The sequence below is a fragment of the Necator americanus genome, chromosome II (genome assembly GCF_031761385.1).
Source record: "Necator americanus strain Aroian chromosome II, whole genome shotgun sequence".
Taxonomy (NCBI): Eukaryota; Metazoa; Nematoda; class Chromadorea; order Rhabditida; family Ancylostomatidae; genus Necator; species Necator americanus.
Genome location: NC_087372.1, coordinates 24,391,087 through 24,408,513, shown reverse-complemented (window position 1 = coordinate 24,408,513; position 17,427 = coordinate 24,391,087). Strand labels below are relative to the sequence as shown.

The 17,427-nt window shown below is 42.5% G+C and overlaps 2 protein-coding genes across 4 annotated transcripts in view; both read left to right on the top strand.

Annotated features, from left to right (window-relative positions):
- On the top strand, nucleotides 1-3,456 carry RB195_019295 (uncharacterized protein; the record flags this gene model as incomplete). 2 transcript variants are annotated; one of them, XM_013445018.2, is made up of 3 exons in its annotated part: nucleotides 1-42; nucleotides 360-488; nucleotides 3,325-3,456. In XM_013445018.2, 3 exons carry the CDS (start codon nucleotides 1-3, stop codon nucleotides 3,454-3,456), a joined length of 303 nt encoding a protein of 100 aa, XP_013300472.2. The 2 variants fall into 2 exon arrangements, with proteins under 2 accessions (XP_013300472.2, XP_064042970.1); XM_064187089.1 differs by lacking the exon at nucleotides 1-42 and having other exon boundaries at nucleotides 402-488.
- A 1,386-nt stretch (nucleotides 3,457-4,842) lies between these two features.
- Nucleotides 4,843-17,427, top strand: part of RB195_019294 (uncharacterized protein) — a gene marked incomplete at both ends in the record, with an annotated part of 32,425 nt that continues 19,840 nt past the window's right edge. The window contains 5 exons of one of the 2 annotated variants that reach the window (XM_064187085.1): nucleotides 4,843-5,010; nucleotides 5,074-5,260; nucleotides 5,336-5,844; nucleotides 5,925-6,045; nucleotides 6,383-6,488. In XM_064187085.1, coding sequence (XP_064042966.1) covers nucleotides 4,843-5,010; nucleotides 5,074-5,260; nucleotides 5,336-5,844; nucleotides 5,925-6,045; nucleotides 6,383-6,488 — 1,091 coding nt within the window. Of the gene's footprint in view, nucleotides 5,011-5,073; nucleotides 5,261-5,335; nucleotides 5,845-5,924; nucleotides 6,046-6,110; nucleotides 6,137-6,382; nucleotides 6,489-17,427 lie in introns of those variants that run through there. The other variant, XM_013445017.2, reaches the window with a different exon arrangement.

Sequence of the window (17,427 nt, the reverse complement as noted above, 5' to 3'; positions counted from 1 at the left end):
ATGGATCAGGGAAATACCTTGCGACATTTTGCCAAGACGGTGGTGAATCTTAGCAGTGGTTTACTCTTAGTTAGGCTTCCGATTCCGAGAAGTCGGAAAGTCGGATGTGTCGAACTCCTTCTCAGCTTGGGAGATACTGCCGGAGGACATACCTCCGCTGTCCATCGCAGTTCGACGCCTAGTGTCACCTCCACGCCACTATGAGGCGGTAAACCGTTGTGGAGGCTATATTGAATAGCTTCTCTTCATTGTTTATTACGGTGTCGAATATAACATCATCACAGAGGAAGGTACCATATTTGTGAAAAAATATCAAACAGAAGAAAGCAGACATAGTTTTCTTGCAATATACCATTCAGAAACCCGAAGCGGAACAAGCTGCGGCCTTTTTGCAACTCTTCATGAATACTGCCTACTGTGTTGCTAAAACCGCTGTTATGCCGCCGTACTGTATCTGGGACAGTAAAGGATTAGCCGCACGGCATCAAGTGGGTCTGCACTACAAAACGTGTTCAGGATTTTATTTTCATTACCTTTGATTGAAAACAAATTGAAGAATTTTGAAAAAGATTGCCATGACTGACAGTTCTTCTCAGGAAATCATTTCTGCAAGTTAACCGTGAATTTGTTGCTGCCCATGAAGTATTGTTATAAGTACAAGGCGTTACCCGGAAAGGGGACTCAACATCTCATTCAAGGATTATTCCAACACATATAAAATTTTAAATTAAGATTAATAAACTTTGAACTTGAGGGTCTTGCCCGTTTAGAGCAAAAAAAAAGAGAATAGGGAAAAGTTGTCCTTCACGGACAATATGATAATAACAGTAGTAACAATAATAATAGTAATAATGCTAATAATGGGGCGGTGTAGCGCAGTAGGTAAAAGGTTCTATGGCTGCGGCATGATCGATCGGAGGTTCGTGTACGACATAAGATGTATTTTATTGCCAGTGTGTGCATTCGAGCCGTGCAGTTCGAAGCTGGAGGAGAAGGTGTGTGTATCTGGAGTCGCGAGTTCCAATTGAGGAATTTAGTTTGCATGCGCCAAACGCAGAAATTTCATGATGAAAATAATTTTTCTAAACGAACTGGTTCTTTATTCGTACATTACTTTAAGGATTCTGCAGTGAAACAAAGAATAGGGGCAAGTTAACACGACGATGATATCTTTTGGGGAAAATAGAGATGAAAATCTACGCAAGGAGAGTGGTAGACCTCCTTCCCTTGGAAAGAAGAGGGATATATTCCAGAAAAATTCCCACCTAACATGTTTAGTAAACAGAGAGAAATCCATTAGATCTTTACAATACAAAAGTTAGTGGGTAACAGACAAGTGGAATGTACTGAAACAGATAGCATTTTAGGTATGTAACTGCGTGATGTTTTAGATGACAGATACTTTGGGTTGGTGCCACCATGGCTTTTAAAAGAAAAGAAAACTCGAGTTCCTAGGATCATCTGTATTTTTCTCATAATCAATGCTTTCCCTTCTCGATATTTCAAACTCTCAAGCTCAAATCAGGAGTGCCAAAGGTGACGGAGACATGCTGGGAGATATTACACTTGGTATTCAGCGATCTTTGTGCGCCATGCGGTTCCTGGACCATGAACAGAGTAAAAATTCATTGCTTCAGAATTGGGTAATTGAACCAAATCAAATTATCAGTACAAAAGAGGCAACATGTACTGATAATTTGATTTGATTAATTTAACAATTATATGCGAAAGTGAACACTAAAAAAGAACAAAAGTAGAACAAAACAGCACACTGAACATGTTGACCATGTAACAAGTACAGCAGCTTAACAACACACGAAGTAGACCAAAATAATAATCTGGGTTCTAAAAAGGAAGTGTTGAAGCGGGTATAAGAAGGAAAGTATAGAGAAACGCAGCGCCAGAACCAAAGTGGAGCAATACTGACGTGCAAAGCAAAAGCTCGAACGACGAGTCGTTTGACCTTTCACAAAACTCTTTCTCATTTTTTTTATTACATCTGACAATAGCTCTAGAACTGCAGATGCACGGTACCGCTAGGTTTTCTTTTTCCAAAAGTAAGCGTAAGTCTATGCGTTCTACGCTTCTCGAATTCTCAGGTTCCTGTTTTCTATTTCAAACAATAAAGATTTAAAAAGAAAGTTCTGTTAGGCGCTATTACGTTCCTTCTCTTACAACGATGAAACCATTAATTTGTAATTGTAAATTATCAATTTGTCCTGCTCTCTAGCTAGAATACGAACTTTCGAATGTGGAAGTTTTTGCGTCCGCACTCTTTTCATAATTTGCGGTGTCCCACTTTTTATTGGATGGGGGTAGGAAATGAATTTTTCCGGATTCTAATTCGAATACAATAGTATTCTTACTGAGCAGATGATGTGATATTTTTAATCATTAACCAATGCTGTTTTTCATTTTCGACTCAAAACTTTAAATTTTCGATCTAATGGCATCACCCCACGAATCTGAGGTGGTACGGATTTCAGGTGGGGTATTCGTATGCGGGATGGGAGACTATGGAGAAGGGGGTGATTCCGTCCATTTCTTCCTAATTGCCGTAAAAAACGGCCCGGAAGATGCGGCGTCTGCACAAGGCTGGCGCGCTCCAATCGAACTCCTTCTGGAAAATAGTGCTCCAGCAAGCCCGAAGCCTACTATTCCGCATACGAATACTCCACCTGAAATCTGTACCACCTCGGATTCGTGGAGTGATGCCTTTAAGCAATGATAGCTCGGGCATTTCCTAAATTTCAAAGAGTTGTATCCTATATATTTTATGGATTCAAGATGGTCATACTGCTTACGTCAGAATTTCATCTTCATCTCCTGGACGCGGAGAACGGATTTAAGCGAATCCGCAAACTCTCAAAATTTTTCCAAAGTAAATTAATAATTACTAATTTTGCTGAATTAAGCGAAGATAAATCAAGAACAAGGCATTTTTCAGTTTTTGATTTTTTTCTCAGTTTCTTTTTAGAGGACCGATTTCTCATAGCTGAGATCCGATTTCTCGGAATATAAAAAAATGACAGAGAGGAAACTTGAATTACGTATAAGCAAATGAAAAAAGTCAAAAATTATACGCTCGAGGAGAAAAAATCACTCCAACGACCGAAAATAAAATACCAAAGTAAAACATCAATACCTAGTAGAATGAAACTTTGCAGTTGGAAGTGGAACCCTTTCATTTTTCATTATTTTGAAAAACGAAAAAAAAAACTCCATGGCGAGTTTCAAAGGATAATTCCTACAGTGGTCCAAACCCCGCGAACTCCCTTCAAATTTCCCCGCTATTCTTCACTTTCTATTCTCTTTCTTTTTCAGGTGCTAAAAAAGTGCGAAGACATGCTACGGGAATACCATACCTCCACACGTTTTCTCCTCACCGAACCATGTCATCCAGTTAATGTTTACGACTACTCGTTCGATCTGATGAGTCGCCACGCGCTCGACTGAAGTTCTTCACAGAATTGCGCAGCAGCGTTTGTTTGTGCCAATCTCCCCAACGAAGAAAATACTCCACTTCACATATTCACCATATTCATCTAACTGCTTTACTTCGAACTTTCCTGTTTTTTTTAAACTTTCATACAATTCGTTGTCGATGTCTGAAAAACAAGTAATCTCTGCCGACTGGTCTAGCACTTTAATCTCGTTCTCACTGCCTCGATAATCGCTCGCTTCCTTTCTCCTCTTCCCACTGTCCGCTCCCTACTGGTATCCTCTGACAAGTGTTCGAACCTTCCCGGACTTCAGCGATCTCTCCGCGCTGCTGATACGCAGTCCCGTTTTTTCGTGTATCCGAGCGACTTTTTTCTGTGCCGAGCGGATCGCTATGCACGGAGAATTACCCACGTTCGCGTTGAATCTGGGTCAACTAAAAACAAAGCGATCTGATGAGAAAGCGAAAACCTCAAAGTGCATCGCACTGCACATGATTCGCAGCACGCACATTCTTTTCTTCTGCGTTGTTTTTGGTTTGAAATGCTTTTTTTGCTCAAACAGCCATTTCTCTTACGATTTAATTGGATCGTAATGAACGGTCACGGAGTGTGAGTTGCATTTATCTAGCACGGTCTGCCGGCAATTCTGAGCTTTTTTAGTTATTGTGATTTGATGAAATTTAACCATAATATGTGATGTTATTTGTTCCGGACTATTGACATCAGTACCGTATAAAACATCTCACTAAAAGTACACGTGAACGGTTGGAACACTGTTGTTACTGCTAGCCATTGCCGTCGTATATTCATTGTTTGATTCCATAAACTGAACTGATGAAAACACATCGTCAAGAAAGCATTCTTCCTGTGTAAATATGCTATAACGGAGGTGCTAAATAGGAAACACTATAAAATTTACCAAACTTCGCGAGCTTACTGTGTTCGACATGCAAAAGAAGTACAATTCGCCAGGCGATTAGTTCTCAGGCTTGCACAAACTAAGATGAGTACCAATGAGTGAAACGCGTCCTGGAGAGGATACTACGACTATTTTTGCCTTACTATTGAAGCTGCTTGCGACTCTAGAGGTAGTAAGTGAGACTACATTTGACTGGCGCTTGAGCAGGAGGCAGATATTGGGCAGTCGTGGAAGGGCTGGAATTTCTGTGCGACAACGATGTGTCGCCGATACCGGCGATCGCAGATCTCCCTCCTTAACTACTTCCCACTGCGATGATAATCATCGAAAGTTGGAGCCGGTTGTCGCCTTGTACCGTATCACTTTCACCTCTCTCTCCTTCCTCCATCGTCTATATGCTATTTCCGCTGGGTCAGACCACGCCCTTTAGTCAGGGGTATAAATAGGCCTAGAGAATTCTGGATAAGCAGAGCCTCCCTAATGGATCTCAAGGAGACGGAGGAGCAGCGTCAGATGCGACGCATTGCGTTTGTCGCCGTCGTGGTGTCGACGGCTGCTGTTATTGCCAGCGTCGTTACGCTCCCGATGCTCTACAACTATGTCCAGTCATTCCAAAGTCATTTGATGGTCGAGACTGATTACTGCAAGGTAACTAGCTGCCAACAATTAACTTACTTTCCTCTCTTCGAGCTTTTATTGCAACTTCGATAGGCTCGCTCTCGAGATATGTGGCTAGAAATGACGGCGTTACAAGCCGGGAAAGGTTTGCTGCATCGCCAGAAGAGAGCTTGGTTATTCGGACAGTGGATCCCTGAGGGTGGTTCTGGAGGTGGCGGATCTGGTGGTACCTACGCAACTGGCGGAACTGGTGGTCCATATGCGACTGGAGGATCTGGTGGTACGTACGTGGCTGCCAGCAAACGGGTTTTCTACAAATAGTTTCCAAATGTTGCAAGTTCACATTACTTTTTAGGTCGCGGTGGCGGCAACACTGCCGGATATGGTGGGTACGGAGCAGTAGCGAATTCGGAGCCGGCTCCAACGTGTTGTACTTGCAACCAGGGCGCAGCAGGACCTCCAGGACCTGAAGGACCCCCCGGAAATAATGGGAAGGATGGACGCAATGGAAAAGATGGAAAGAATGGAAGAGATGCAGAACTGCTTGCTGCTCCACCAGCAGAAACCTGTGTGATCTGCCCACCTGGACCTCCTGGACCGATGGGTGCAATGGGTCCGAAGGGGCCACCTGGACCGAAGGGATCACCCGGAGAACCACCGAAAGACGGAAACGCTGGAGAAGATGGAATGGCCGGACAACCTGGTCCTATCGGAAGACCGGGCCGAGATGGCATGAAGGGCGCCCCTGGAGCTGTTGGAAGGCTTATTCCCGTACCTGGACCACAAGGACCTCCAGGAAAACAGGGACCGCCCGGGCCTCCTGGACCAAAGGGAAATCCTGGACCTGACGGACAATCATACCAAGTTAGTTAAATATTTATTTGATTGGTTGTCACATTCAATAAGGAGAAGTCTTTCTATTCCCTTATTCCATGAATTTTAAGGGTCCACCAGGACCCCCTGGAGATCCGGGAAATTCTGGACCCGAAGGAAGGCCCGGACCGAACGGGCCACAAGGGCCTCCTGGTATGGATGGAGAGAAGGGCGATTGTGGACATTGTCCTCGTAAGCTTTTTCCTTCATTCTTCTAACATTTGCATTTTTTGAATTCAATTCATCCGGAATTTCAGCGCCTCGTACACCTCCTGGCTACTAGAAGTCTTCTATGCAAGTCCTTTTGGACACGCCCGCAGCGGGTGCAAGCGTTCTTTTATTTATTCGTGTACAATAATAAATCTTTGCTCAATGGTTCCTCTTCACCAATCAAAAAAAAAGTTTGAGAAGTCGGGATAGAATTCTTCGTTTTACCGTAGAGATTTTTCACACTATTATAATGCCCAAACAAAGACACGAATAAAATCTCCGAAAAATCGCTGTTCTTGAAAAACAGTCTGCTATTAAGAAGGTGCTGTGCGATATGGCCGCTGTGAACAGTTCGAGAAAAAAACTGGAACTCCTCAGCAGAAGTGCGAACTCGATCCGTACTGGACAAGCGAGACTTCATTTAGGTTTGTTGGCGGGGAATGAGCGAATTCCATGCTGTCACAGGATCAGATTAGGTTTGTTGTCTCAAGTAGCTCAGGAGAGAATCATGGTTTTTGGTGTAACGACTACCACTTCCTTGGGGTTCATGCATTTAGTTGTTGTCATTCACGGCAAGTGTGTCACAAAGCACATCGCCACTTTCTACCAGAAGATAAGGGTAGCTGATTTCAATTATATTTCAGAAGCATACATTCCACAGTAAACAACGACAGTAGGATTCAGAAACAACGAAATTTCGCTACTTGACTAATGTTGCATCTTTGTAAAAAATGGTAACATTTAGCTACAGAGTCAATGGGTTCTTTTCTGGAAACGCTACCATTATCTTGGAAGTTGTTAGAATGTTGGAATGAGGAAAACATGCAAAAGTTCTTTTTGAATGCTGCTTGACAAGAGGGTGACTGAAAGTTTAGGAACAAGGAGAGATTTCTGAGCGCTGCACTGCATAGGACTTGGTTCAGGTGTATGTGAAAGAAATACCAGTGAAAAAGATTGGTTAGATCACTATAAGATATACAATACGCTGTCCACATTGCTTTATGCAAGACTGACTGTGTCTAAAGCTTCTTGGAAGTACATATCTAGTCATTCTTCTGGTCTGATTTCCTCTGGTCCAAATTGTTTTCCAGATCTGGCGGAAATGTTCATCACCAGATGAGAACGGCTGACTTGTCTAAGAACTAGTGTTCACCTAATAAGGGGAGGCCTTTGGAACGTTTCGCGGATGTGTCCAGCAGATATCGACGGGACGTTCAGCCTTGTCAAAGAAGCTTAACCTGAGCTGTTGTTAAGCATCCAGCAAGTTTGCGCTAAGGGTACCGGCCAGCTTCAGTGAAACTACGGAACGGAGGAAGGATCCGCTAAACTTCGAAAACAACATTCCACGCAACTGCGCCACAGGTCAGATCGTTTTCACCGGACCGTTCACAGGTGCTGACAAGGGAGCAACCCCTCTCTCGCCTTACTCCTCCTCCACTACCTCGCTTCGCGCCCTTTGCTGACTCAATAAAAATACTATTTCTAAGGAAAGCTTTCTGAAGGAATTGACAAATATGGATGCAGCAGATATTAAGAGTGATAGTAGGACTAGACTTTTTTCGCCTGTTCATGACTATGTAAGGAGCAGAGTAGCAATTCCTGAGAATGCAAAACGTAATACGACTTTAGAATAACCACTTCAAAGCACAGAACCCCACCTTGTAGGTCCCTAACTTATTCAGAGCCGTTGTTTGTATTCACAAATCCGTTTAAAATTCTGAGCTCCTTACTACTTTACTCGCTTGATTATTGGATTCTTCAAAAAAAAAATCAACGATACTACAACACCTTCAGGAGTAAACAACTAACTGTTAAGCGAGTCCTGCTTAGAACAACAGGAAAAAGAGAGTGATCATTTCTTAGCTTGCTTCTCCAGTAATTGTATGAAATATTTAGTATTTGAAGTGTACCTGCAACTTTATGCAGCATCACTTAAAGGCATCACCCCACGAATCTGAGGTGGTAGGGATTTCAGGTGGAGTATTTGTACACGAGATAGTAGATTATGGAGAGGGGTGTGGTTCCGTGCATTTCTACCTAATTGCCGAAAAAAACGGCCCAAAAGATGCGGCTCGTGCGCAAGGCTGGCGCACTCCAATCGAATTCCTTGTAGAAAAAACTGCGCCAGAACGCCCGAGGCCGTATCTTCCGGGCCGTTTTTTACGTCAATTAGGAAGAAATGAAATGGACAGAATCACCCTCCTCTCCATAGTCTCCCATCCCGTATACGAATACTCCACTTGAAATCCGTACCACCTCAGATTTGTGGGGTGATGCCTTCAAGCAAATCTGAGTCTTCAGAAAGTTTATATACTGCCTCGTTGTTGTATTCTTGTTGGGTCGTTGTGTTCACTGCTGTTTCAACACATCTGGGGTCCGAAAAATGTCGAAAATGTTAAAGGTGTATGCAGATGATGAAGAGAAATTGTGTTCCTGTCATTATCACGAAGTCTCAAATGCCTTAGAAATCGTAGAACCCAGTAAGAACACTGCACGTTCAGCTTGATATCTCGGCGGCAAAAGTGCTAGCTGATGACCTCGTTTGTGAAGCAGCGGTGTAAAATTGTCAAAGGAACATGAAATATATAAAATGTTTGAAAAAAAACCTATAGCTACGGCGACTATGGCCATAGCGCCGTATCCTAGTGTACCTCAGCACAGCCAGCATGTCTACTCTGTACCTACTCCCATCGCTCCCAACCCTAACTTTAGAAATGATACGTACCTATGCAGTTTTATAGTAGCTAACATTAAACATGAATTGATCGAAGACCCTTCACCTCGTCAATACTCACTTCACTCTATGTCAACACAACTTAGAAAAGAAAGGTGGCGCGTTATAAGGCATCGTTCCTAGCGTCGCTTTCCTGAACGAATTGAGGGAATTGAGCGTGAAAACGCCCATACTCGTAAAATACACAAGTTATCCTATATTGGCCGTGAGAGATCCCAACATCGCCAATTTCGTGTCATGCTGCCTTTAGTCCTTGATTTAGTCCTTTAGTGCCTTCGTCTAGGTAGAGGCGAAACGATCCATTTTAATTTTGTCCTCTATTTTTATTTATTTTACCTTTTTTAATCCAGAAAAGTTCTTTTTCCCTGAATACCATCTTGGCACAGTTTCTTTCCCTGCTGCGAGGAACAGGAACTGTGGTAATTTTTGGTGATTGCTTTGATATTTACAGCGCTTTTTTTTCTTACATAATATGTGTGCTCTCTAATTCTTTGAATGATACATCTCATATATTAGTGCATCTACGTAGCACAGCGCTTTCACCACATTTTTTACATGAATTGCAAGTGATTCAACGTAGTGCAACGCATTTCTAGTGTTACGAATGGTTGCTGGCATCTACTGCGAATTTGTTTTAATACGTGCAATTTTATCATCAAAATCTATGCTGATTGAATAATGTCAATTAGATACTGAAATTTAAAACGTGTAGTAGTTTTGAAGGTATCGCCCCACAAATCTGCGGTGGGACAGGTTTTAGGCGGGTAATGCCTATACGTGGTCGTAGATTGTGGGGTAGAAAGTGATTCCGTTCATCTTTCCCTGTACCAGTGTAAACGGACGACCGCGGAACGCTGTTTCTTACGGCGGTGCAATGCGCAACCCTAGCTTCCCCCCTCCAAGGCCTGCGATTCGTCCGAATGGGTTTTCCACGAAGGGAGGGGGGTGATTTCTTTAAAGTGGTTAAAGATTATTCTATTATAGCACAAGTTCGCTGATCCGAACACGCTTTGCTATATATTCTTGGTTTGGATTTTTGAGTTCTAAGCATATGTACCTGGATGTTGTTCATCGTTCTATTTTCGCATTCTTTATCGCTTTGAACTTTTGAGTTCCAGAAAGAATTACTCATCTCTATGTCAGTATTAACGTTACTACCAGTGTGGCTTACCAAACGTAGAACGGCGATCTCATCAATTTTGCTAATTATGAAGCACCAAACTTCTTATAGTAGCGAGAAGGCTGATATTTCCTAATAAAGAGCTGACGCAAACACGGGGAAAACAAGTCCAGAATTAAGATAAGTTATGAACCGGGCTTCAGCTACAGTGAACACGTACTAACCTACCCATTCTCTTCATTTTCATTCCCTTCATGCCACGAAAGAAAGACAGAGAGATAGAGACATGGCTGCTGGAGCCACATATACCAGTTTGACTGCTTTCTGCTGTGGTTAAACGTAATCGAGCACTTTAGTACACGTTGTGGGTACTTACGAGGTACATAACTTGCGCACTTAAACGGCAGAAGCCGTTCAAATATCGCAAAAATGTGCCTTCGATTAAACCACAACGGCAAAACTCGCAACCAAATAGGTCGATGCCTGAAGCAAGCGTGGAATTTTCGACAACAATCTGACGCTTCAAGCTGAACTGCAGGAAGATGTCGAGTTTGAGGTAGATATAAACTATCCATACGAGAGGTCCTGAACTGACTGAACATAGCTACGTTGACAAAGGCACCCCAAGCGTAAATGCAAAAAATCGCGTCAGGCGTGGCGATTAGAATCACGATCAAGTCAGATTAATCATGACTATTGAAAAATTTCATTTATTTATTTGTTCACATTAATGGATGGTGCACTGGAAAAAAAAAGATGAAACAGACATTCTCTGGGTCAGAACAGTGAAAAAATCGAACTCAATCTAAGTGGAACAGTGGAACCTAACACAGCTCTTGTCGAGGTGGATGACAAGTCGAACATACTCTCCTACTAAGGAAAGTGACGAATCCCCTCACGATATCTGTTCCCATAATCCAAAACGCTTAGCTTCTGTAGCCTATGACAGAATGAGCACGTTGAGACTCTGAGCGTGACGGGTGCCGTGGGAAGGAGGCTTCACCAACTTTCGCGATCTGCAAACGACTAACCACCACAATCCAGACAGACGGCATTCAAGACTAAACATTCTTCGTCTATAGAAACAATTTATTGCTTGCTTTTGTAGTAATTCATCAATGAAAAGGCATGCGTTTTCCATATATAATTGAAACCTTGTTCTCCCCAACAAGAAAATACTCCAACATTCAACGAACCAAGGCTGTCTCGAAGACCTCTTTGCGTCGCTCAAAGGAACAAAAAAAAACGCAAGTTTCCCCCTAGACGTGGTCTATCCGCCTCCGTAGCGCCTATGTCGTCACTCAGCCATTCCACTCATGCATACTCGAATCATGACGGATTGAGTAGATCCTCCGGAAAAGCGGCTGCATCGTTCAATGACACTCACTGACTCACATATGTTTCAGCTCTGACTGTTTGTGTTGTTCCAAATTGGCAGCTAGAATGATTTTGGTTTCATTTAACCTTCAATCACAACTCTCATAAATTACAAATTACAAAAATGAAGGCTACTCATCACATAAGCATGACAACGCTGGGTGTTGTGTTGTTATAAGGGACCGTTTCCTCTTAAATACCAATTCTGATCAGCTGCAAGACATCGCAACTTCCCTGGTCAATAAATTTGCAGTTAAAAATGAATGGTTCAAGAACAACGCGCTCTTAAAGACCTCGTCTCTTTTTGCTGATCATTTACGCGGTTTGAATCAGGCCTGCGAAGATAATTTTGTCGCAGTTGTTGTTGGGGGAATGTAAATCTTAGTTCCGGATCCTTTTTTTGTCAACACTTTTCAAGGATTTCTTGAGTCGAGTTCACATGCATTTTGAGTCCGAAAATCCGCAAATATCAGGATTAGACGTTGCTAACGGGCAAAGCAAGATTCAAGAAACGCTCAGAGAGAAGCATTTATTCGCGTCCCCTTTTTCAAAAAGAGTTTTTAGTTCAGTCCAACCTAGTTCCGAATATCACCTCCTAGGACGTTCCTTCTTGTGACGTTCGCAGAAGTGAGTAGAGGTTTATGCATGCAGCCATGAAGAGTTAGGTTGACAATAATTGAAGCGTTTCAAGCCGCTTTATTGATCGGGTAGAGCTCTACAAATGAAACAGAGAGATGATGGCATTTTGCAGCTTCTCCCTCTTGAAAATCTTCCAGAAACAGCAGTCAATCAATGATTCCCTTAGAGATTATAATTCACAAGGGAGAAGCTGCAGCATAATTATCTGTGGTCTTATTGAGCCATTTTTTCGGATTTGTTAAAATGAAGAGTCTCTCACGATAGAACTGGATGATGGGTCCGAAACAACTTGTCCTTATTGTTATTGTTTACGCATACAATGGTTACCCAAGTAAGGGATTTTTGTTATCGCGACGGAGGCGGAACTTCGGTTACTCTCTAGACAGCAGTCTAGTGTTTTGCACGTTACGCTTGATTTTTTGTTCACCTTGAAAATAGAGAATCAAGAAGTACATTCACGATATGTGTTGCTTTGGGAATTTAAACAGGGTGATAACGCAGCGGCCACAGCCTAAGAAGTATGCAGTGTATGGTGAAGTCGTGATAACCGTCCGATCCGTAATCGCTTTGGTCAACTTGGTTTGACGAGCCGAGGAAAGCGGTCGTCCTTCAGACTTCGATGTTGATATTTTGAATTCAATAATAAAGCACCATCCGACGTCAAAAAACGAGAGAGTTTTCTCTCGCAGAGAAGCTCCGTGCGCCACAATCACAACGAATCATCACAACAAATATATGAAAAACAAAACGGAAGTCATTTATGACTCAACCTAATGTAATGATTCTGACATGTTTGCTTTGGCTGCACTTCTAAAGCTTTACCGTGGTCAGGGGATGTCGCTCGACGGGGGGAACGACAAGAACAGGCGGCCAGATTTTTGCTGTGGCCGAAACAATTGCTGCCTTTAGTTTCCAATGGTTTAACGGATGTTTTGTATATGCTGTGTGCTTATCCGTCTGTTTTATTTTTGAGATTCCTCATGCAGTTTATGGCTCATGTTCGACAAAAAGTTTCATATTTCACAGTAGCGCAATCGAATTTTTGAATGGGAGCTGATATCTTTGCTAAAGACTTGGAAATCATTGCATCCCTAGTAAATGATGGATAAAATCGTGTTTTAAGGATGATGTCCAACACTAGGAATTTTTTGGCCATCTTTCAACAAAGCAGCACTAACAATGGCTTTTATCTAGGCTCCCATGCTCCGAATTCCACTCGAATTTCCGAAATGGACAGTGGATCGAGATATTGGACAGGAATTAACAATAAACCGAAATTCTCAATGTTGTAAAATCCACCCTTTAGCTGATGCCACTGAGACAAAGTAGAGAAAGCGAGAAAGAGAAAAAGAGAGTAGAAAGAAAGAATTGAAGAGAGAAAGAGGAAGAGGGAAGGTTCGACTAGTTGTAATGTGTCGGCACAAACGTAGAGGTTCGAATCCTGTGCTCCTTTTTGCCGGATAGTTACACAACGTTCATCAAACACCCGAAACAATTCCACTGAATTGAACTGTTCATGCATCATTATTTTATATCATGCATCATTATTTTATCGTTTCCCCGGTAAACGGTTACCTGTCGTTTATGGCAAAAGATAAGCTCTGTTTACAGTGACAATATAATATACCTGAAATCTTCGAAAAGCCTGTCCAGCACTACCTCAATGTTTTTGTTCGCCTCTTCTGTCAGAGGACGAACCGCTCCGGCTCACTGTCTCACTCTGCAATCACTGCTGCCATTCCCACTGCACCGACATCTTCGCCGTAGACAATGTATCACCAGTACTGATGTCAGCTGCTGATACATAGACAGTTTATTGTAAGTAAAACGTCATGCCCTTCGTATTTTGAATCCCATGTGCTTCATCATCTGAACACAGCTCCTGCGGTATTTTGTAAACTGCTGTAGTACGTCGATGCTCCTCTGTTGGTTCGTCAACACGTAGTGCGTATTCATTTTGATTTCACATCTTTTCAGATTAGAATGTTCGAGTGTTACCTATCTTCGTTCTCCTTTTTTAAGTAAGCTCTCTTCAACCATGTAGGGCTGGAAATGCTTTTTGTGTCTGGGACTTTTGTGTTTATGCTTTTTGTGTCAGCGTTTGCATTCAATATTTTGCCGTTGATAGAATGTTGACAGAATAATATAATATATTGTGATCTCTTGGGAATAAGTTACCTTAGTTAATATAACAGTTTTAAACCGTTATTTGTGTTGTGTTGTTTGGAGTAATTATCTTACCAATTATATTTCTTTCATTTGTTGCCTTATAAAAATTAGGCGTGGTAAAGAGTTTGGTCCATTACTGTACTTCCCGCCACTCATAACCTGGCAACTATGACTATCCGATAACTCCGTTTTTAGAGAGAATGAGCGTTGAGAGGAGAATATGGAACGAAAAAAAATAGTGTGAAAAACCCATGGGTAATGCTGATCACCTTACACAACGTTTCCAGATGGTTTAAGAGATCCCAATAAGTAGTCAGTAGTCCTCTTATAGTAAACAGTGTTTCTAATAATTATTCAATTTTTGGGTGGCAAAAGCAGTGGTCCCATTTTCTTTTCTCACTAAGGTGTTTTGGTGTGCTCTATTTGTTACCTAATGTTTCGACAGTTTTATGCTTGGCAAAGCTCGAGATTTGTGATACTACAAATTTGTGATACTATCCGACCAAGCCCCTCCCCTCTCTTTGCCAAGCCATGATACGGTCACACCTACACTACACTAGAGTTACCATATCACCACGTTCTCAGATTGTCACCAGAGATGAATGGGAATCTCATTCATTCATCAGTCCCGCGCGACGAAGATGCTGGTCACTTCTTTTATTACTTGGGGCACTTGCTTAGTGTAGCTGAAACGATATTGAGGCCGACGAAAGAGAACGGAGGAGTTTGATGGGATCTGAGGATTTATCGAACCATTTTCAGGTCTTTGATAAAGACGAGATTGAATGAAATTGAATGAAATGGAATTGAACATGAATGGATAAAATATGAATAAAGCGCCACTAAAACCTCTTTGGCAAAACAAGAGTACATGGATTCTTTTTGATTTTCAAAAACAGGGAGCCTGTAGATTGTTGAATGGCAAAACGAGTGCCCATCGTAACAGGAGACACACTAGCGTTAAAGAGCTCAAGAATTCACAGAAACCATCACTGCCTTCCGCCATTCGTGTTTTCTGTGGTCCCCAATGCTAGTAATTTACTACATATACGTTGTGTATTTGTATATTATTGTATTTATTTGTTGCTGCATTAGTTTATTTTATTTATTTACTATACTTGTTGTGGCGAATGAACGAAATCTACTGCTTCATAATTGTCGCGGTTCCTACTTTGTACTACTTCTGCCACAGGAACTACGGTTGAGTGGATAATCAAGCAAAAAGCTATAAGGAGTTGCTCCAGTGACATCCACTGTCACTGCTGAGTCTTTCGCTACGCTACGCTCTAACCCGGCGCCTGGGCTGTCGATGGTTCGATGCCATCAAAGAACAGCGGTTCGACACTCCGGGGTCGATAAGTCGGTCTTGTCTGAGAAGATAACAACTTACACTTACATTTACTGAACGCTTACATGACATGCATCGGCTGACCTTCTCGCATCCTTGTCCGGGGTGCATAATGATAAAGGATGGAATGTCTACTGCTAATCAATCCACTGGGTCCACTTCAACTCAGAATCGTTTAGGTTTACGAGCCTATACAATGACTTGCTGAGCTAGTTGACGTATATGTCAGTGTTTTATCCGTCTAGACTAGTTTTACTAATTTATGGACCCCACATAGAGGGCTTAGTTGCATCTAGGGTGGTTTCAAACCGCCGACATAATACGTAGTTACAGCGGAACCTATTAACAACTGCAGCACGCCCACCCATAGATTACACATGCGTTTGTTACCTTCCACAATTCTGCGTCGAAGTTGAACGCTTTGGTGCGTCTTAGGGGGACGGTTCAACGCGAAGAACTTTATCTTTTGCCGTTTACCCAATCGCTGTTCATCAAGGTCTTACGATGTCAGGTTCAATTGTGCGGAGCAGAAGCAGCTACACTCGTGCAGAAATACATTAATAAAGATTGGAAAGGTTTTTATGGACAGCTTTGTAGGCATACGTAGACAGGCAGACAATGGGCAAATCAGGCTGCGGATTCCACTTGCAAAATCTGAATGTCTGGAAATAATGCATTAGGTTCGGAGTATTTGCTCATCTGTGCAATCCATCTCAATAGCCGTGGCTTCTCAGCGAAAATGAGCATCTCCGGCGAAAATCCCTTGAAGAAGTTGTCGCTTGCTTCTTTCTTTCTCTTGAAAAAAAAAACCGGAACGACAAAGTGTAAACTAGCAGGAAGATTAAAAAGACGTATTTTGTTGGAAGTTCTGCTGATTATTTATGAATGTGTTTTTTTGCCTTGTCACTCTTGGAGTGTCTGGTTTGCTCTATAACGTTTTTTGCATAAACAGTTATACTTACTCATAGCTTTATTGATAGATGTAAAAAACAGAGGTTTCATTTTCTATTTTCCATTTTCCTACTTTCTCTCATCTACTCTCAAGGGGAGCAATATTTGAAATTATCGTCCGCCGTTTGCTTTCGCGCTTCTAAAGAGAAAATTTCGAGCTTAGAGCGGTGGACAAATTGTCGTCGGTTGAGAAGAAGCATCGCCCTCTAATTTCCCTTTGGTATTAAAATTCTACAACAAATCAAACAATTACATGCTCCGCATTTTTGTTTCCATTGCTTCCACTGGTCTCCACTTATCGTTCACTAGGTTCCTCGATGCCTTGTACTTTTCCATGTCTACTACCATATTCTCACGTGCTTTTTTGTCTCTTTAAAGGCATCACCCCACGAATCTGAGGTGGTGCAGATTTCAGGTGGAGTATTCGTATGCAGGATAGGAGACTACGGAGAGGGAGGTGATTCCGTCCATTTCTTGCTAATTGCCGTAAAAAACGGCCCGGAAGATGCGGCGCCGCACAAGACTGGCGCGCTCCAATCGAACCTCTTGTACAAAATGGTGCGCCAAAACGAATGAAGCCGTATCCTCCGGGCCGTTTTTTATGGCAATTAGCAAGAAATGGACGGAATCACCCCTCTCTCCGTAGTCTCCCATCCTGTATACGAATACTCCACCTGAAATCTGCACCACCTCAGATTCGTGGGGTGATGCCTTTAAGCAGTAAAGTAGGCTGATTTGATACCTTCAACACACAACACGGATTTCACTTGCAGCTGTCGGGGCTTTAACGTCTCAGTTAGAGGCAGCATAGTACAAAACTGTCGATGTTAGGTTCGCTCTAGAAGAGGAGGTTAGGTGAGGGGTACAGATTGCGAGTATGAGGGCGTCCGCGATTCGTTTCTTGCAATCGTCCTGAAAAACAGTATGGGAAACAACTTTTCTGTGCGAATTTCCCTACGAGGGGCCTTATAACGCGCCACCCATGTGCACACGCCGCGTCTACGAGCGAGCGGACAACATTTCAGT